The following is a 19,165-nucleotide window of genomic DNA, read 5'->3' as shown; positions in this document are numbered from 1 at the left end:
TAGTGGCTTGAAGGAAGTAAGTGCCTCCTGGGTCCTGATGATGTTCTAGTCCTTGATCTCTAGTTAGTTTCATTGGTATGCTCAGTTTATGAAGTTTATGAACTATACATTTGTGATATGTAGCCTTTCCTGTTTATACCATTCCTCAATAAATATTTAAAAAGTATGCAAATTCAGTGTTAGCATTTTAGGAAATTTTCAGGTCATTTGGATACTTTAGAATTCTTTAATATTTAGTGGTATTGATGGTGAAGCTAAAAGAGAGAGAGAGAGTGTGTGTTTGTGTGGTAAATGTAAATATTTAAGTTGGTTCACTATATTTGTGAAAGTTGACTCAACTTTATCTGAAAAGCGAGAATGATAGATGTGATTTATGTCCTGCCTATTGGGAACTGGACCATAGGCCCCCTTTCCATTTTATGTTTTTGATGTGTTTTTTCTTAATTTATTTACTTAAATTTATTTCTACTTCATAGAAAACCTGTCTGAAAGAGCTGGGAGAGAAAAACAAAAAGTGTATTTTAAATTCATTCCAAAAAATTGTATTTAAGTAGAGTCTCTACATATATTTTTATAAAATCACAGGTGTTTGCCTATTAAGAGGAATAATATATAAGTGTGTATTTATATAAATGCACATGTGTAAATACAGACATATGTTACATGTGTATGAAATATTAATGATAGGGGATATATGCATCCATAAACAGAGAAATGATTTTTAGAAAATAAGCTAATGAAAGGTATTTTGATCCAGTGGCAGATTTTGTTCACATTTTCCCCATTTCATATTAAATTTTTCATATGTAAATTTCAAGTTAATTCATTTGTATACAACCATTCAACAATTGGTCAAAAAAGAATAACATGAAATTATGTAACATTTAGAAAATTGGATAGTCTTAAATAAACTAAATATCTATAGATTAAATTCCACTGCCATCAATTAATAAATTAAGACATTTTATTATTGCTATTATTGGTTATAATAATATGCTACCTTTCTATCAGGATTTTCACTTGACAATCTTTTACATATATATAATGCTCTAATTAATTTTATTTCTTCTAAGAAATATTTGCTCCTTGGGATAGAATAAAACACTGCCTTTCTTTGGATCATTAGCCCAGCCCAGGGCTCTTTCACTTAAAGAATAAATGTAAATTTAAACAAATGAAACAATTAGATGAAAAATCTTACTCTCACACACTGATGCTCAACTGGACATTGGCAGGAATAAAAAACCAGTTCCATAGATAATAATGAACACCAGTGGACAGTGAAGTCACTCTCTAGATGAGTTTTAAACTCCTTTCCTTTATAAAAACAGTGCTTCTTAATATGCCGGAGTACTCAGCAGAGAGGGTGTGTGTATGCTTTAATGGTATAACTTCAGATAAATACACATGCACACAGAGACATAGCACTGTGATTTGACTAATAAATTGTAATATTTGTTTATTTTATGATGGAATTTAAAGTCAGGAGTAACTTTCAAGGCCATTTAGTTCAATCCCCTTATTTTATACATAACCTTTGTTACTGTGGTGTTTTTACTATTGAAGTTAAGTTTAAACATGTTCAAACCTGTGCAAAACAGATTGGAAGAAATATCACCACACAGTCATTACAATCGCCTATTCATCAGCAAGGCATATTCACTCACAGGAATGAATTATTTATTCATCAACCAGCGATAACCATATTGACACAGATTTTAAATAAAAAGTAATACATATATTTATAAATAACAGCTCCTAAATAATAACCAACAGCTCATAATATACATTTCAGGGCCCACTTCACACAAGAACAGCATATTCATTGCTCGGGGAAAGGGTTCAATTTATTGAATGATGCATTTATAATTTGGGGCTGTAGGTTTTTGAAGCTAGTAATTACATTAGAAACATGAGTCTAGGTTATGTGTTTTGATAACATTTGCAAAACTGTGTGCTTACTGAGTATTCTAGAATGATTTTTTTTCTACTCACATTTATTGTCCAGCATATATTTTTTTTTCTGAAATAAAAATGGTATAACAAAGAATCAGATTTTAGAGGTATACAATGATTAGGGTAATAAATTTTATAATCTTTAGCAGTGTTTTCTTATATATGATTCACAATGAAGTTGCTGCTTATAAAAATAATATGTGCTCAGTGGAAAACATTTGGAAATATTGAAAAGCAGGACTAACAAATACAAAACTTACTAACCGGAAAACAATAACATATCATGTTGGTGATTCCCCCCCCCACACACACCAAATACGCCTCCCCTGCCTTTCTACAACACGCATAAATATACCTGCATGTTTTTATTGTACATTCAGGCTCTACCATTCTCATGCTCTGTGGCCTTTAGCAAGTTACCTCAATTCTCTGTGCCTTTGTTCCTTCATCTTTAAAATATGGATGGTGGTAGTAACCATGATACAGAATTATAAAAATTAAGTGATGTAATAAATTCAAAGTTTTATAAGAGTGCCTGGCATAATATGTATTAACTATTATTATAGCTATGATCATATGTTTTAAAAATACTTTAAAATCATCAAAAATTTCTCATTTTTATTTGAAAGCCACCCCAGTCATTGGTAGCATATTGTATTATTTTCAGTAAGCCATAATATTATCTTTTTTCCCCCCTCCATGATAATGGTGGCAAGTGGGACATCTGCAAAATATGTTCCATGAAAAATGGATCTTCACACAGACTTATGTTGTCATTTTAGTTTGATTTTTGAGAAATGAGTTTGGCACATCTGCCAAATCCTTTCATAAGATGCTACATTCCTGTTTTTATTTTAGTTTATTTCATTTATGGAAAGTTCTTTTCTTCTCCACTCCTCCCACAGGCACCCCCTCTTAGCCCCCATTCCTCTCTGTCCCAAACTATAATGTTGATGTACATTTAAAACTTTAAAATAAAAAAGAAAATGGATCAGAAACTGGAAGGAATCTGTCACTTTTTAAAAGTCATTCTCCTTTTGATATATTTAGATTACCAAAAAACAAAAACAAAACCAAAAAACAAAAACATAAAACAAAACCAAAAAACCAAACCTGTCTTTTACACTGTGAAAATGTACTGTCTGATAATAAGTGACCTTTCTTTCAGGGTGGGAAGGAGAAGACTGGTTTGGGGAGGGGAAAGAATGGAAGAAAACAGATGAAGAATCAGTTTGCAAACATGTGTTAATATTTAGATTTTTTTAAGTGAAAAGTTAAGTAGTTAATGCTTTTTACAAACTGTCTTTGATACCGTGTTTTGTTTATTCCATCCCAGAAGAAGTTAGCGGTATACAGCAAGATGCAGGACTCTCTGGAAGTCACCCTTCCCAGCAAACAAGAGGAGGAGGAGGATGAGGAGGAGGAGGAGGAGGAGGAGGAGAAAGACCAGCCTGCCGAGATGGAGTACCTTAACTCTCGCTGTGTCCTTTTCACTTATTTCCAGGGAGACATTGGGTCAGTAGTGGATGAACACTTCTCAAGAGCTTTGGGCCAAGCCAGCACCCTCCATCCAGAATCTGCCATTTCAAAAAGCAAGATGGGGCTAACCCCACTATGGCGAGGTAAGAATTCAAAAGCAGATGCTCTCCAGGGCACTGTCTCTGTTTTGCAACTGCCTGTACCAGGTTCCAGCTGGAGACTTGCCCCTGGAGGACGGATATCCACTTGCTTTTTAATTTTTAAGGACAGCAAGGAATTTCTTTCAGACAAACAGCTGGATCAGTTTTGTCACATGTGGAATGCAGGGTCGGAAAGGATGCAGTCACACCCCTTAAATTCCTCATGGAAAGTAGTGATGCAACCAGCCTGAGTTTATAGTGGCAGGACGGAGCTGTGAAGCACCATTCCTTAAGCCCCAGTGGCCCAATTTGGATCTCTAAATAATAGGCGTGCCTGGATCAGCTTTTAGAAATTAGCTCTTGCTCATTCCACTAGGTGCTACGTGGTGACATAGCAGAAATCTGAGTCTGACCCAGGAGTACAAACTTTAAAAGCCTTCAGTGTTTTCTTGATAGTTTTCTCTGTCCTGCTTTGTTGTGGTATGAACTCTTTCAGTTTACAGTCCAGACATTATTGACTGTGTCTACATGGTTTAGGCTGTTGTTCTTGCCTTGGTCAAGGTAAAGCAGTACATGGGGCATCCTCTTCTCTATTTCCTTCTCTGTAGAGGCCACAGAGGTGTGTTTGAACTGATTACTGGCTCACAGAAGATCATTGGATGACATCTAATTGGGCAATGACAAGATTAGGGGAAAATTACGCATCATTTAATGCTAGTTGTAGAGAAATGAGTTATGGATGTTTCTTTTGAACTCACCTGGTTATAAGAAGCCTCTAGTAAAATCATTCTCAAAGTGTGGTTTCCTGTACCAAGAACATGAGCATCACATGGGAGCTTGTTAGAAATGCAGGATTTTCAGGCCGCACCCGAGAATCTCAGACCTACTGAATCAGAACAAACTGTGTTTTAGCCAGCCCTCCTGGTGATTCTAATACAGGCTCAAGTTTGAAAATCCTTAATCTAGTGCTGTTAAAAACAAAGATTGCAGGCCCCCAACTCAGACCTATTAAATCAGAGTCTTCAGAGGGAGACTCTGGGAATCACATCTTAACAAGTGCCCCAAGTGATCCTATGGTGAGCAAAGGCTGGCCACCTGTGGTAGAGGGCAGGGAAGAGGGCAGGTGCTACATGGTCATTTCCTGTCAGCATCAGAGGAATGGTTCTGCTCCACTGTAGGGGAGGTTATGCTGGATGAAATTGCCAGGCCTGACCTATTTGCCGGCTTGCCTTCCTTCCTTCCTCCTTTCTTCCTTTTAGTACATATGAAGAACACTAAGATCGTAGTGACTGTAGAGAGGAAGGTGAAATGCACATTCAATAAATGGTAGACCTCGATAGAAATGATTCAGGAAGCATAATTGCTTTATTTGATTAGTAAATGTTACAGATTTCCCACAAAATTGAGAACTGAGTCCTTCTTGGAGGCCTAAGATGTTTGTGGAATCAACCAATATCCTGTTTGGTAGCATGTGGTAAATACTTTTAATATGTGTGGAAGGTAAAAACAGGAAAACTTCAGTAAATTGGCTGACTTTCATAAAGTCTGTATCTCAATAATAAATCATGTGAGGATAATCTGTCATTGGAGAGTATTAAATACAATGCCTATTTTTTTTCTTTTTTTTCTTTTTTTTTTTTAAACGTAGTGGTATACACAGCCTAGGAATCATTTAATCTGGAATATAGAAACAAGAGTCCCAAATTATAGTTAGATGTGAGTGATTAGTAAGTATTAAAATCAGGATAGTTTTAAGTGAGGTATAGTATATATGCAAAAACTCTATAATAATCCAGTGTTTTCCCATTATCCATGTGACTAAATAGAAATCTTTGGACTGATTTCAAATTTCCATATAGAAAGGATAGAGAATGGTAATGTTTCAGCAACTATTATTACAATTTTCTTGGGATTATTTTATATTTGGTCTTCAAACCTGCCTCCTGTTTCATTCCTTGACATACACAGCAAATGTTAAAGGTACTGCTATGTAGTGGAAATATATCAGTGAACAGGAGAGCCTAAGCCTCTGTGTTCATGGAGCTTTTTAGTGAAAGAGAAAGGTACGAAGTATAGAATGAAATGCTAGGTGTGGATTTACTTAGGGTGACAATAGATGCTGTCTCTGAGACTGTTACATGTGATAAGAGTGGTCTTCATCATGTGAATATCTATGGGGAAGTTATTTGAGGCAGCGGGAACAGCCGGTACAAAAGCCCTATGGAAGGACTGAGCTTAGAGTGTCTGATGAGAAGCAATAGTGCTGCCATGAGTGGAATGAGAAGCAGAGTGACAGGCAGAGACTAGAATTTTTAGGGCTTTGTGTGTCAGTTTAGTGTATCAGGGTAGTGCAGGCAAATGCAGGCGATACTTTAATTTCCATCTCTTCCTCTCCCACTAAGACTAGGTATATCGTATCTAGTTTTCTCACCTCATTTTCCCTCAACATAATGCATTTCTACCTGGAAAATAAAGAATAAATATGAATTGAATGATTATGACTGAATTAGATGAATCAAGTTCATACCATTTATCCCAGATTAGAAAATAAAAAAGTTGTCAATGTAGAATTTATTAGCATTGGGTATGAAATTTTTGGTTTTAGTTTCCTTGTGTGTAAAATAAGGGGGATGAATGAAATGATTGCTCAAATCTTGTCTCTGCAAGCTTCTGTGATTTCAAGTGTGTTTTTTACTTTCCATTTGTGGTACAACTTTTCCATAGTTGTTTAGTTGTGAATTAGTCGATTTTTAATAAACGGAAATAACTTGGATGTGATTTAAAGGGAGATCCACAAAAATATAAATAAAGATTTAGAAAATAATATCTTTAAGAGAGGTGTAATAAATTGAGATTCCCATGGTTAGTGAAGAGAGTTACCAGTAACTTTGTGTTAATTGCCAAAGTAACACAGGTTTGGATAATGCGGTCATTGGATTCTCCTTGTTTTGGGGTTCTAGTGTGGGCCTTACAATGTCTGATGGCAACATGATCTTGGATTAATTAGTTAACATTGCTCTGAACTCAATTTAAATTACATTATGTGTTTATTGATATGTTTCCTTGGGTTATTGTAAGGGTTCTATGATAATGCATATGAATGATTTGTGGCACACGGCTTTATGCAAGGTGCTAAACAATGATGCATTTTCTCTCTTCCTTAAGTAAGTTTCCACTCATTTGGCATATAGAAAACCAACCTTGGGTTTTTACCCAGAAATATTCTTTGAATTTCTGGCAAAAATACAGTGTCTTGGACAAAGTAGCTACTCAACACTATTGACAATGTTGATGGCCATAGCAGTGATAGTTTATGCAGGAGCACTAGCCAGCTGTACTAAATTAACGGGTCTAATTTATGGCATGAAGTTTTTACAGTGCTACACAAGTGGTATAGTGCTACGAAGGAATTTAAAACTGAGTTATGTTTGGTTGCAGAATATATTTCCACAGTAAATCTTTAGACAAGGATAAAGTGTCAGCTAATAATGGAATAATGGTCATACTTTGAGTGTGTGTCTTGATGGAGTTAGGAAAGTCCTCTTTAGGTGTTTTGCAGCTTTTAGGCAAATAATTGATAGGAAATATTTGTACTTTATTTGACACAACATCACATCAATGACCTTTTATCCCAGTATACATTCTTACTAATAGGGCTTCTCAGTTGAGAAAACCTAATGAATCTAATGGCCCTGTTATCCCCATCTAAATAGAAACACTGGCTTCAAATATGTCTGTGTATTGATCTCAGTGCCCAAGTGTTATTACAGAAAGTGTGTGTGTGTGTGTGGTGTGTGTGTGTGTGTGTGTGTGTGTGTCTATCTATGTAGGAAAGCCGAGTAGTAGTTGACGCTTAGCAAAATATGTCATTAACTTAAAAACCATGCTAAATGGTGAGAACTTGATATTTTGTTGTTGTTGTTGTTGCAAAGTAAAAATTTATTGCTAATTGATTTACATAGTGTCTGCTTAGAGCAACTCATTCTCATAGGAAAGACCTCTCAGAATGAGTACTAGCCTAAAATAACAAAAGAGGAGTATGGGAAAGAGGGTGGGTCTCTTAAGCTGGGTGAGACTAGAAAAGACAGCTGGGCTCCACCTCCAGGAGGCACTGGAGGTTATTGCTGATGGCAAGTTTCGGACAAACACATGGAAGGAAAGAGTGGTCTGACTTCATCATCCTGCCTCCTTGAAACTCATTGTAGAGTCACAATGTCCATTTTGAGCGACTCTAGAGCAAAGTAGAGGACAATCTTTGGACATGATGGAAATGACTAATTCCTGAGTGACAGAAACATTGGAAAATGTAGCCTTTCACCTCTGACCCAACACTTTGTTTTCATGGGAAGCAGAATAAGAGGATGGGAATTAAATTACAGCAAGGACACTTTGGGTTAAGAATTGAGTGGCATTTTTTTTTCACTGAAGTTAATAAAAAGGTAAATGTTACCTTTTAACATTAATGTTTTGAATCACTACTCTAAGAATGTGTTTTCTGGAGACTTTTAAGATGACTTCAGATAGAGGTTTTACAACATTTTACTGTCCCATTTTCCTTTTAATATAGTTTTTATTTTTTTTTAATTAAGTAGTAAAATGTTAAAGGTTGAAATTGAATGTTGAATTTTCTCTGGCTTAAGTTGTTTGCCCTTAGATTTTTTTTTTCAGAAATATTTACAGTTAATACAAAAGATATCCCGGCTATTATGAAATTGAAAGAACAACTTCATGTTCCATGCTAACTCTTCTGTGTCCTTAAGATATATTTCTGTATAATTCACATAGTGAGATTACTGGGTATGCCTTGGGTGGGTTGTATCAGACAGCATATCAATTTTGTCATTTTTGTCATTTAGAAATAAGGTGTGTGTGTGTGATATTTTTAAATTCCAAATGCAAATTGAACCAAAGTATATTCAGATTTTTTTATGTGCCAGAATGTCAGTGTTAACATCATCCAAATACTGAGTAACATTAAGCCCAACATCACCATAGAGTGTTAACATTTGACAATTGTGAATTGCCTCTACTAACCTGAAAAGTAATATGGCATGGGAATAGTTTGTGCACAAGTTTTTCATATGTTTTTTCATCAAACAAATGTGGCTGTGATTAAGTACTCTTAGGCAAAGAGTCATGTAATGAAAAAAATTTACATACATATGAAATAAGCACATTGATTCCCAGGCATGAAACAAAGCATATCATCTGTTTCTTTGTATTAAGATTATTTTTTAACAAGATACCAAATAGTGGTTTTGAAGTGTAGACTTGTCCTTAAACATATTTTCTCTTCAATATTGTTTCATTTACTTGTAAAATGCAACATTGTCTTTGAAAAAGGCTGCATAGATCTCTGCAAACTTTATATTAATCTCAGGAGACATAGCAGGACTAGGAAAATATTAAGTTGCTTCTAATTTTATTTTTCCCTGAGGTATTTTAAAGCTTTGTTCAGCACGTTTAGAGCACGTTTTTAAAAATAAGTTTCCACTTTCATTGATAATGTGCTCACTAATTATAATACAATAATTCATAAATAGGGTAGTATTTTGGGTAAGGAATTTGTTCATTGTCCACATTTGTGCATGCATATGCAAAATGCTTAAACATCTATAAAATTGGGTCCAAATGTATATAAATGAAAGGAAATAAAAGCACGCAGGAAAATGACATAGTTTTGATATTTTAACGGGGGATTTTCATTAGGGAACTCAGTTTCTCTGACACACACCTCTGGGTTGGATTTAGCAATTTTCATAATGGGTTTGTGGCCCCACCAGGAGATGAAAGTTATGAGCAGAATGAAGGGCTTGCTACCAAAGATTGAGTCTATGACAGCAAAGTGGCAGAAAAGTGGCACCCTGAGGTGGCAAAGCTGCACTGTATAATATAAGGAGCCTCTATACACTTTTTGTATGGGTTTTAATTTTAAACATTGACAGCTAGCACTGTGGGTGTTGACAGAATATTCTACAAATGGCCATCATTTAAGGCAAATTGAATTTTCTTCTCACAGCTTACACAACTTTCTTTGTTGGTCATTAGCACCCACTCTTCATATGTCAAAGGAAGACAGTTCTGAAATAAAATATATTTGCCCCGATGCCAGCAAGTTTGACTTTAAGTGCTATTTTCTGATAGGTGTGATAGTGACAAAACAAAGTCATTCAATTAAAAGTTCGCCTGGACTGTTTGAAGACTCGAAGAACAATGTGTGCTTCTGTCCTTTCCCATTAGGAGAATATGATTATTTGTTTTATTTCCCCGAGGGCTTTGAGATCCTTGGAGATTCTGTGGGGACAGACTTGAATGCGAGATACCGAATAGCTGTCTGTCCATAGAATGGATGGGGTGAATGATGATAGCCCTGCTGTAGGGCTGATGGACAGAGAAGTGACGTTTGCAATGCTAGTGGCACCGTCCTTTGGGGAGTTAGGGAAAGGAAACATTTGAACACCATGTTGATACCCTAATTATGTTCAAGTTACATATACTATGGTTGGTTCAAGTTACAGAAGCTTTCCTCTGAGGTAAGGAAATTATGTCCTGGACATTTATGAAGTGAGAACATGGCTATGTCAGAGTTGTGAATACTTTTATTTCAGAGTACTTCTCAGGATATTCTTCATTCAATGAAAAGATCTAGCCAGGCTCTTTTCTCTAGAACCCTGTATGAAAATAGTATCACACATGCATGACTAATGTGCTAGGCAACCTAATCTTCATCTATAGATAGACATCGTAGGCCACTTCACAGAATGATAGAAGTATAGAGCCAGAAGATATTTGGCATTTTCATTCAAATACCTCATATGGAAGAAAGTGAGCCACAGAGAGATCAACAGATCCATGTGAGGTCATAAAGTCAGATAAGATAATTGCTAGGTGCTAGCTCTCTGGCTGAGCTCTCTAGACTCCCTGTCTGGTGCTTGCTCTTTTACACCACACAGTACAGAGCAGGCTATGGCTGGAGGTAGGGATGTTTATAGTCACAGATCTGACTGTATCATTCCCTAGATTAAAACCCTCCAAAGCTCACTGGCACCTTCTCAGGACAGCACCCACATTCATTACGTAGTTTGCAAGGCCATACCCATCTGGGTCTTTCTTGGACCCAGTCTGACTTTTTAGTCTAATTTTTTTGCCACCTTCTACCCACAGAATTCTTGTTCCCCATATGCTATTTTGTGTGTGTGTGTGTGTGTGTGTGTGTGTGTGTGTGTTCGGGTCTGTGCAATTTTTGGCCTTCTTTTCATGTACTTTTTGGCCTAAACCACTCTTCCCTACCTTTTCACAAAGCTAGCCCTCCCCACCTTTCCAATTGATCTTTTCTTAGGCTGCTTCTGTGCCCTCTCTCTGTGCTTCCCCTTATGAGAGCCCTACCAGGTCACACATTGCATGTGTTTATTTATTTATATGTCCCCTGCTCGATTGTGATTAAGAATGATGTCTCTTTGCTCATCCCTGACCTCTCTCTATTTGGTACATAGTAGGTCGTCTATAAATAAGTTAGGATGATTGATTGGAGAAATTTAACTGAAGGCAACAGTTGGGGAGGGTTTTCCCTCTTTATTTATCTCTAAGTGCTATTTTTTATATCCCCCCCCCCGCCCCCAAACCCTTCCTCAAATCTATTGTCCCTGCTTGAATCTCCTCCAATCATGATTTCCACAGAACGATGACCAAATTCTAGATGTTCATGTTATGGTTGCAATTGTGCCCTCTTGTGGCACAGTTATGAAGAGTGCCAGCCACTGGGGCAGGCTACCTGTCTGCAAAGCCCAGTCTCCTACTTGCTAGCTGTGAAGCCTTAGGATTCTTCCCTGCCTCAATTTCCATATCTCTAAAATGGGGATAATAACAGTAACTCATAGGGTTGGAGTGAGGCTCCAATAAGATCATCCATGAAAAGCCCTGGACTAGGATTGGGCTTTTGGTCACTGTCATTAAATATTAGCAACTGTTATCTTCTTGAAGGAAGATGAGTGTTGGTGAGCATAATTAAGTGTGATCTTCCATTTATTACTTTCAGCCTTAAAATGTTCAGTTCGAGTGAAAATTATATTTGCATTTGTAAGAAGTTTGGTAAACATCATCATTTCCAACCACCTGAATCACACCTGTGGCATAAGCTTTCTTTACCTGAGACACATGTACCTGCAACCTCTGCTCAGACCTGGTGGCAGCGATCTGCCCAGTAGGAAATGAAGCTTTCGAATCTCATACTTGCAAACTTCAGCATAGGCTGTGACTGCATAAGCTAAGCAAACAAGGGATGGGGGGCACTCATTCAGCACCTTGAACCGTGTGCACTGACTTGGTATGGGAGCTCAGAGGCTTACCTGGTATCAATTTACCTCTGTGTGCGGAGAAAAGAGTGCATGGTAATTAGCCCGCCTGTAAAATGTTGGACAAGTAGAGGCAAGTCTATCCTAGAACTGAATCTTATGTAAATAATTTTTCTGTCTTCTCAGACAGCTCAGCTCTCTCAAGCCAGCGGAATAGTTTCCCGACTTCCTTTTGGACCAGCTCTTACCAGCCCCCACCTGCACCCTGCTTGGGGGGTGTTCATCCTGACTTCCAGGTCACTGCACCCCCTGGCACCTTTACTGCGGCCGACCCCAGCCCCTGGCCAGGACACGGCCTGCATCAGACTGGCCCAGCCCCTCCCCCGCCCGCATCCGAGTCCTGGCACTATCCTTTGGCATCTCAGGTGAGCCCATCCTACAGCCACATGCATGATGTGTACATGCGGCACCACCACCCCCACGCCCACATGCACCACCGCCACCACCACCATCACCACCACCACCCTTCTGCTGGCTCTGCCCTGGATCCGTCCTATGGGCCCCTGCTGATGCCATCAGTGCGTGCAGCCAGGATTCCTGCTCCCCAGTGTGACATCACAAAGACAGACCCGACTACAGTCACCACTGCTACCTCAGCGTGGGCCGGAGCCTTTCATGGAACCATGGACTTAGTGCCAAGTGTGGGGTTTGAAACAGGTGAGCTGGAGAATCTCTTCCTGTCTAAAAAAAAGAAGGGAAAGCAAGGAAAAAAGTATAAAAATATGGGCGATGTTTTGTGAATGCTGTGCAGTATTTTTCTCTTCTGTATAATGTTAAGCTTTGCCGATATGTTTATGGAGCTAACTACTTTGCAGTAATCTCTCCACTCCTGCAGGAACCGGTATGACTGGCCTGAGAGAGGTCTCCAAACTTTTCTCCCATTTCTTAAACTAGTGATCTTCCTTTGAACTGGAATCTCTCATACCCTATGTTTACAAAGAGTTGAGCACATTCTGTAAGTCTCCCCTGTCTCTGTGCTCCATACCATGTGGAATGCCTAATAGAATTCAGAGAGAGTGTGCTGTGGTGACTTTTCCTTCTGTCCTTTTTGTCAGGCCTTATGATTTGTAGAACAAACTGCCTTCTGGATTATAACCCATGGAATATAATCATGGTCTTTTGAAAAGAGTTAGGGAACATATTTTAAAGGAATGGATTTCCTTTCCTTCCTTTGCCTTCTCCTCTTCCTCCTCCTTCTCTTTCTCTCTCTCTGTTTTAAATAACACGGGACTTAAAAGACTGCTATAAAGTTTATATTCAACAGATTTCAATAAAATTGCTAAGGAACATTTAGCTCCTCTCTGGAATTCACTAGTTCTTAAGGAAGTGTGTGAAGTTTGGTCTTAGTTTTTAGACCAGATGACTCATATTAATAGTATTAATAGTTCTGAGTTCACAAAAATCAGAGGCTAAAAATACAAACCAAGTCATTGATTGCATCCCCAGAGTTTGCATCCCAAAGTCACCCACCTCCACCTCCAGTGCCAGGTGCTTGTCCTAGACTGTCCAGACATTTAAAGGAACTCACTCTTTTCTTAGTTTTTCTAGTTTTTCTTCTATTCTTAGTGTGCAAGATCTTTCAAGTGAATGCTGGTTCCCAGCAGAGAAGTCACCAGAGTAATAAATGCTTACCATCAAGTTGCATTCACTCTGACATAAGTGAACATTCTTATCTTGGTTAAGTGGTTCTCTCTGGTGAGCTTTCAAGTGTTGGTCATTGCTTAAACACACCCAGTTCAGCTTCTTATTAAGTCCCTGGGTTCAAGCTGCTTTTCTTTTCTTTTTTTTATTGTAGAGAAAGAGAGAGTGTGTGCAAGTGGGGAAGGGGGCAGAGGGAGAGAGAAAGAATCTTTTTTGGTTTAATTTTTTTAATGTTTATTTACTTTTGAAGAGACAGATGAGCATGAGCGGGGGAGGGGCAGAGAGAGAGGGAGACACAGAATCGGAAGCAGGCTCCAGGCTCCGTGCTGGGCTGTCAGTACAGAGTCTGATGCAGGGCTCAAACTCACCAGTGGTAAGATCATAACCTGAGCCAAAGTGGGATGCTTAACCTACTGAGCCACCCAGGCACCCTGAGAGAGACAGGGAGAGAGGGAGACGGAGAAAGAGAGAGAGAGAGAGAGAGAGAATGAGAATCTTAAGTAGGCCCTGCGCTGAGCATGGAGCCCCATGCAGAGCTCAATCTGATCCCACAACCCTGGGATCATGACCTGAACTGAAACCAAGAGTCAGACAGTCAACCACCTGAGCCACCCAGGCACCCCTCAAGTTGCTTTTCTAAAAAAGTATCAGGAGACTTGATTCTCTCTCTCTAGGAGAAGAGAATATAGTGGGGCTAATCACCACATACTTTCTTTCTTTGCCACATACTAACAGAATGAAGGCAGCTCTTAAGTGACTTGATGCATGGGGCCAGGTCTGATTAGAGTCCCAGTCTGGTAACTGCCATCACGGTCAGCCAGTCTGTGGAGGCTCTTCTCTATCTCATTTTTGGGATACTGTGTGGCCAAAGCTAACAGTGCTCTTCAAAGGCATAGAATCTTAGTAAGTCTGGGCTGCTGTAACAGAATACCATATACTGGGTGGCTCAAACAGCAAACATTTACTTCTCATAGTTCTGAAGGCTGATAAGTCTGAGATCAAGGTGTCAACTCATTCAGTGTCTGGTGAGGGCCTGTATCCTGGTTCATAGACACTATCTTCTCAGTGTGTCCTCACACGGTAGAAGAGACAAGGGAATTCTCTGAGATCTCATTTATAAGGACACTAACCCCATTAAAGAAGGCTCTGCCTTCATGACATAATCACTTCCCTAAAAATGTCCGCCTCCTCATACCATCACTTGGGGGTTAGGATGTAACATATGAACTTTGGGAGGGTCACAAACATTCAGGCTATATACCATCCTCTCTGTGCATTCCATAACATAAAGGGGAAAATGGACGTGATTGCCTGTTGCTCTGTTTCTAATTCTCTGTCACCTGTTACCTACTTTTGCTTATTTTTGGTATGAGCTTTATTCACCTACTCATTGTTCAGAATTTTGACTTGAAACAGTCTCCTTGGGATAAAAAGTCATGCTATCTTTTGGAAGTGAAGGAGAGAGTATTTTTATTTTTTTCTGAAAAACCTACAGCAGACCCATTTGGGTATAATATATAATAGTTCTTAGTACTTACTGGGTTGTGAATTAACATTTATTGAATACCTACTTTATAAGGTCTTGTCAGAGGCACTTTATTTGTGTTGTTGATTTTAATTCTTAAACTAAATCTTAGTTGGTAGTTCCCAGATTCATTAATAATAAGGAAACAAGGCTTAGTTTTCCTATTTGAAAACTGCTTTTTAAGTCTAAAATGTTCAACCTAGATTTAAACTAAAACCTTCCCCAAATCTAAGGAGTTGCTGCAGTAGCATCTCTGTAAATATAGGTAAATTAGATTATTAAGTAAGACTGTTAAGTCAGACTGTTAATAGTTACTAATGAGAAATGAAGATTTACCTATTGGAAGTACATGGTGCTATTCGTTTCAGTGTGGTTTAGGATAATGCTCATGATTCATATCTGTCCCATAGTTTTGAAAACAAAGGCAAAGGAATAAAGCCGATAAAGATCACATCATTGATATAATTATTGACAAATTGGAGATCCTCAATTAGGTTTATTTCCACAATTGGACTTCTAGTATCCTCACCAAAGTTTAGATTCTGGAAGGTAGAATCCTAGGAAAAGTAGACTTCAGAGAAGATTCCCTTAGACCTACCTCTCCATTGTCACATAGTTTTAAGCCTCATTACTCTGAAAAGAGACTGGTAGCTGCTCGGATTTGCTTTGAAAAGCATAGTCTGTGGCATGAAGCTGGGTGATTGCCCTGCAAAGGACAGTGGCAGGAAGGGCACGCACCTGTCTGCATGGATGTTGGCCCAGAAAATGAGACGGTGGGAGGGGCTGAGCTATGTGTACTCACTGTATTCTCCTAAACTCAGGAGTCATATCAAATATCACATCTGTCTTCCTTTGGGAAGAGTTATAGAGGAGTGTTTTAGGTCAGTTTCCCCGAGAAACAGACTCTAAGATGCAGATTTGATTGGAGACAATTTGTGTGGTAGTGTTCTCAGGAATGCATCTCTGTGCAATGAGCGAGTTGGGCAAGAGAAATCTCACTGTGATTAAATTCAGCGAGACTTAGTGGATTGTGTAAGGAGCTCTGGAGTTGGGGTGATACTTTTTAATTGCACTACCTTAAGTTGAAGTGAATGGGCTTTTATACAACTACATTGACCAGTTATTGGATGTGTTTGTCTCTGAAAAGGGGACATGACTTTAGGCAAGGTGGCTTTGTACTACTGAAGGCAATTCCCCAGTCTCAACATGGAATGGGGAGGGATCTGATGGCCCACAACAGTATCCAGTGCAGGGGGACAAGTACAGGAGGTAGCTACCTTTCCACTTTTCTAACACTTAAAAAGAAGAAATGTTTCCATGTGATAGGTCCAAGCTAAGAAGATAAGACAATTGAAAAGAATGCAAAGTGGGTCCCTCTAAAGTTGATTGGACCAGGTAGCCCAAAGGAGTGGCTTAGCTCAGAACTCAGCATCAATGCTGGGTGGCTACTAAGAAGTTGGGGGAAGAACTTGTATTCAGGTGAGACAGGTATGAAACTTCTTGAAATGCTGGTACCCAGGCCACCAAAATGGAGGTCATTTTCACATTCTGTTAGGAGGGAAATAAATTAATACCACTATTTTGAGAGCAATTTGGTGAAGGATATGACATTTGCATCAGGGCAAAGGTTTGATAATTTCAGGTGCATTTTTATTTTGCAGCCATTTAAAGAAATTAAGGAAATCTGGAATGTTGAAAATGACATAATGTTTAGAGACAAATATTAGAGTATCATGTATGGTATAATCCAAGAGTCTGCAAAAGTTTTCTATAGAAGGTCTGATACAAATATTCAATGCTTTGCAGGGTCATACTATGTCTGTTGCTACTCAACTCTGTCTTGATAGTGTAGAAGCAGCCACAGACTTACTTAGATAAAGGAAGATGGCTGTGTCCCAATAAAACTTCATTGATGGGCACTGAAATTTGAATTTTATGTGTCATGAAATGCTTTTCATGGATAATGAAATGCTACTCTTCTTTTTTTTTTAATTCCCTTCTTTCTCCAAAATGTAAACGTATAAATCCCATTTTCCATTCTTAGCTCATGGGCTACATAGGTAACACACAGTGAGACTGATTTGGCCCATGGGCTATAGTTTGCTGACCTCTAGTATAGTTCCATGTGTATAGTTTTTATCCGTCTGCACCCACACGTATGCATATGTGTACCTCCATTCCCTAAATAAAAATATCTGGAAGTATATATCACAACTTTTAATGGTCATTGGTCCTGGTAATTAGTGTGTGGCCTGAGCTTTGAAGCCAGACTGCCTGGTTTTATAAGCAGAGCTCCATCACTTAATTAGCTACAGGACTTTATACAAAGTACTGAACCTCCTTGGTGCCTCAACTTATCTTTAAAAGTTGCTTCATTGGGCTGTTTTGAGGATTAAATGAATTAATGAACTAAAACATTTACAAATGTGCTCTGACAATAGGTACTATATACATTTTAGCTATACAAGAGAAGGTGATCAGAGACTCACATTTTGTAGCTTTAAAAAAAATTATTGACAGGGTGCCTGGCTGGCTCAGCCAGTGGAGCGTATGACTCTTGGTCTCAGGGTTGAGTTTGAGCCCCATTTGGGTGTAGAGACTACTTAAAAAGTAAAATCTTAAAAAAAAACATATTATTGAGCTGTATTTCACATATCATACACTTTACCATTTGAAAGTACAGTTTGATGGTTTTAGTATGTTCATGATGTTGTGAAGCCATCCCCAGTATCTAAATCCAGAACATTTCCATCACCTCAACAAAAAATCTGTATATCTCAGGGATATAAAATATATCCCCAACATACATTCTTTCTTCCCCTTATGCCTGGGCAACTACTAATCTACTTTCTGCCTCCATGGATTTTTCTAGTTTGGACATTTCATATAAATGGAATCATATGGTATGTGGCCTTTTGTGTCTGCCTTCTTTCACTTAACCTGTGTTTTGTAGATCATTTGTGTAGCACAAATCAGAAGTTCATTTCCTTTTTAGGAGTAGATGTTATTCCATTGTATAGATATAGCACATTTGGTTTATTCTTCGCTTGTTGGTTTGTTTCTACTTTTTGAATAATATGACTCATGCTGCTACGAACACTCACATACCAGTTTTTGTGTGAACAGATAGTCTCAGTTCTCTTAGGTATGTACCGAGGGGTGAAATTATGGGGTTGAGAGAACTTCACTTTTTATTTTACATACTTCTGTATTTCTTGGTTTTATCTTATTGTGATACAACATGTTATTTGGTATGTACATATAAATAAAAGGATATATCTCTATGCTCAGATGGATATATAACCATGCTCAGATTGTTTTATGATGATATTAAGTAAATTCTGTTCTAGTATTCACCTTCCAGTAGCCAGAGCCATACAATTCATTTCACTGAAGTGGTGTCATTCGCATTTCTTGTTATTGCCAATAATTGACTTAATGTAAAATATACAATGTAAGACATTCCAGCCAATTTGAATTAATTTTTCAAGTAAAGTTTTGCTCATGAGGCCTTTTTACTGAAATACAAAGTTGACTTTATTTATACGTTCCACTTCATCCACTAGATTTAAATTTACCAAAAGGAGCAAGTGTCATGTTTGTGGTATGACTTCTTCTCTATAAACACAAGCTGCTCATGGCTTGAGATTGTTTTCATCTGCAGATCCACAGATTTATTTTTCTTAGGATCCCTCATGTTATTTTAGCTACAATTTTGTTACAAATTTATTTTTTTACTTTGAGGAATGCCATAATAACTCAATATAAAATATACATAAACAGCGTTTTGCTAAAATACATTTAAGTAGCCTAACAAAATAAAACAACAATTCTGTGCTGTAACACAGATTTGGGAAATCTGGCTCTAAAAGGGAATTAATATGTGTTGATGTGTCTTCTGGCTTCTTAAAAAATGTGTCATGTAAAGCATTAGCCATACATTTGCGCAAGTAATAGATGTGATGAGGAGATCATGATACGATTCTGCTCCAAACTATGATTATAGCCAGATATTTAACAGTGTCCGGTTTATCTCTCACTAATGAGCATATCTTCAGATATCAAGTGAAATC

The 19,165-nt window shown here is 38.1% G+C and overlaps 1 protein-coding gene across 4 annotated transcripts in view; it reads left to right on the top strand.

Annotated features, from left to right (window-relative positions):
• The window catches only part of VGLL3 (vestigial like family member 3), a 48,842-nt gene that overhangs the window by 10,811 nt on the left and 18,866 nt on the right, over positions 1-19,165 (top strand). For 2 of the 4 annotated variants that reach the window (XM_043593887.1, XM_043593889.1), the window contains exons 2-3: positions 3,293-3,578; positions 12,053-12,583. In XM_043593887.1, the coding sequence (XP_043449822.1) occupies positions 3,293-3,578; positions 12,053-12,583 (817 nt within the window). The remainder of the gene's footprint in view (positions 1-3,292; positions 3,579-12,052; positions 12,584-19,165) is intronic. The other 2 variants (XM_043593888.1, XM_043593890.1) reach the window with 2 other exon arrangements.

This window comes from Prionailurus bengalensis, chromosome C2 (assembly GCF_016509475.1).
Source record: "Prionailurus bengalensis isolate Pbe53 chromosome C2, Fcat_Pben_1.1_paternal_pri, whole genome shotgun sequence".
Classification (NCBI taxonomy): Eukaryota; Metazoa; Chordata; class Mammalia; order Carnivora; family Felidae; genus Prionailurus; species Prionailurus bengalensis.
Note: the sequence above shows the minus strand (reverse complement) of the source record. Positions and strands in the feature narration are given on the sequence as shown.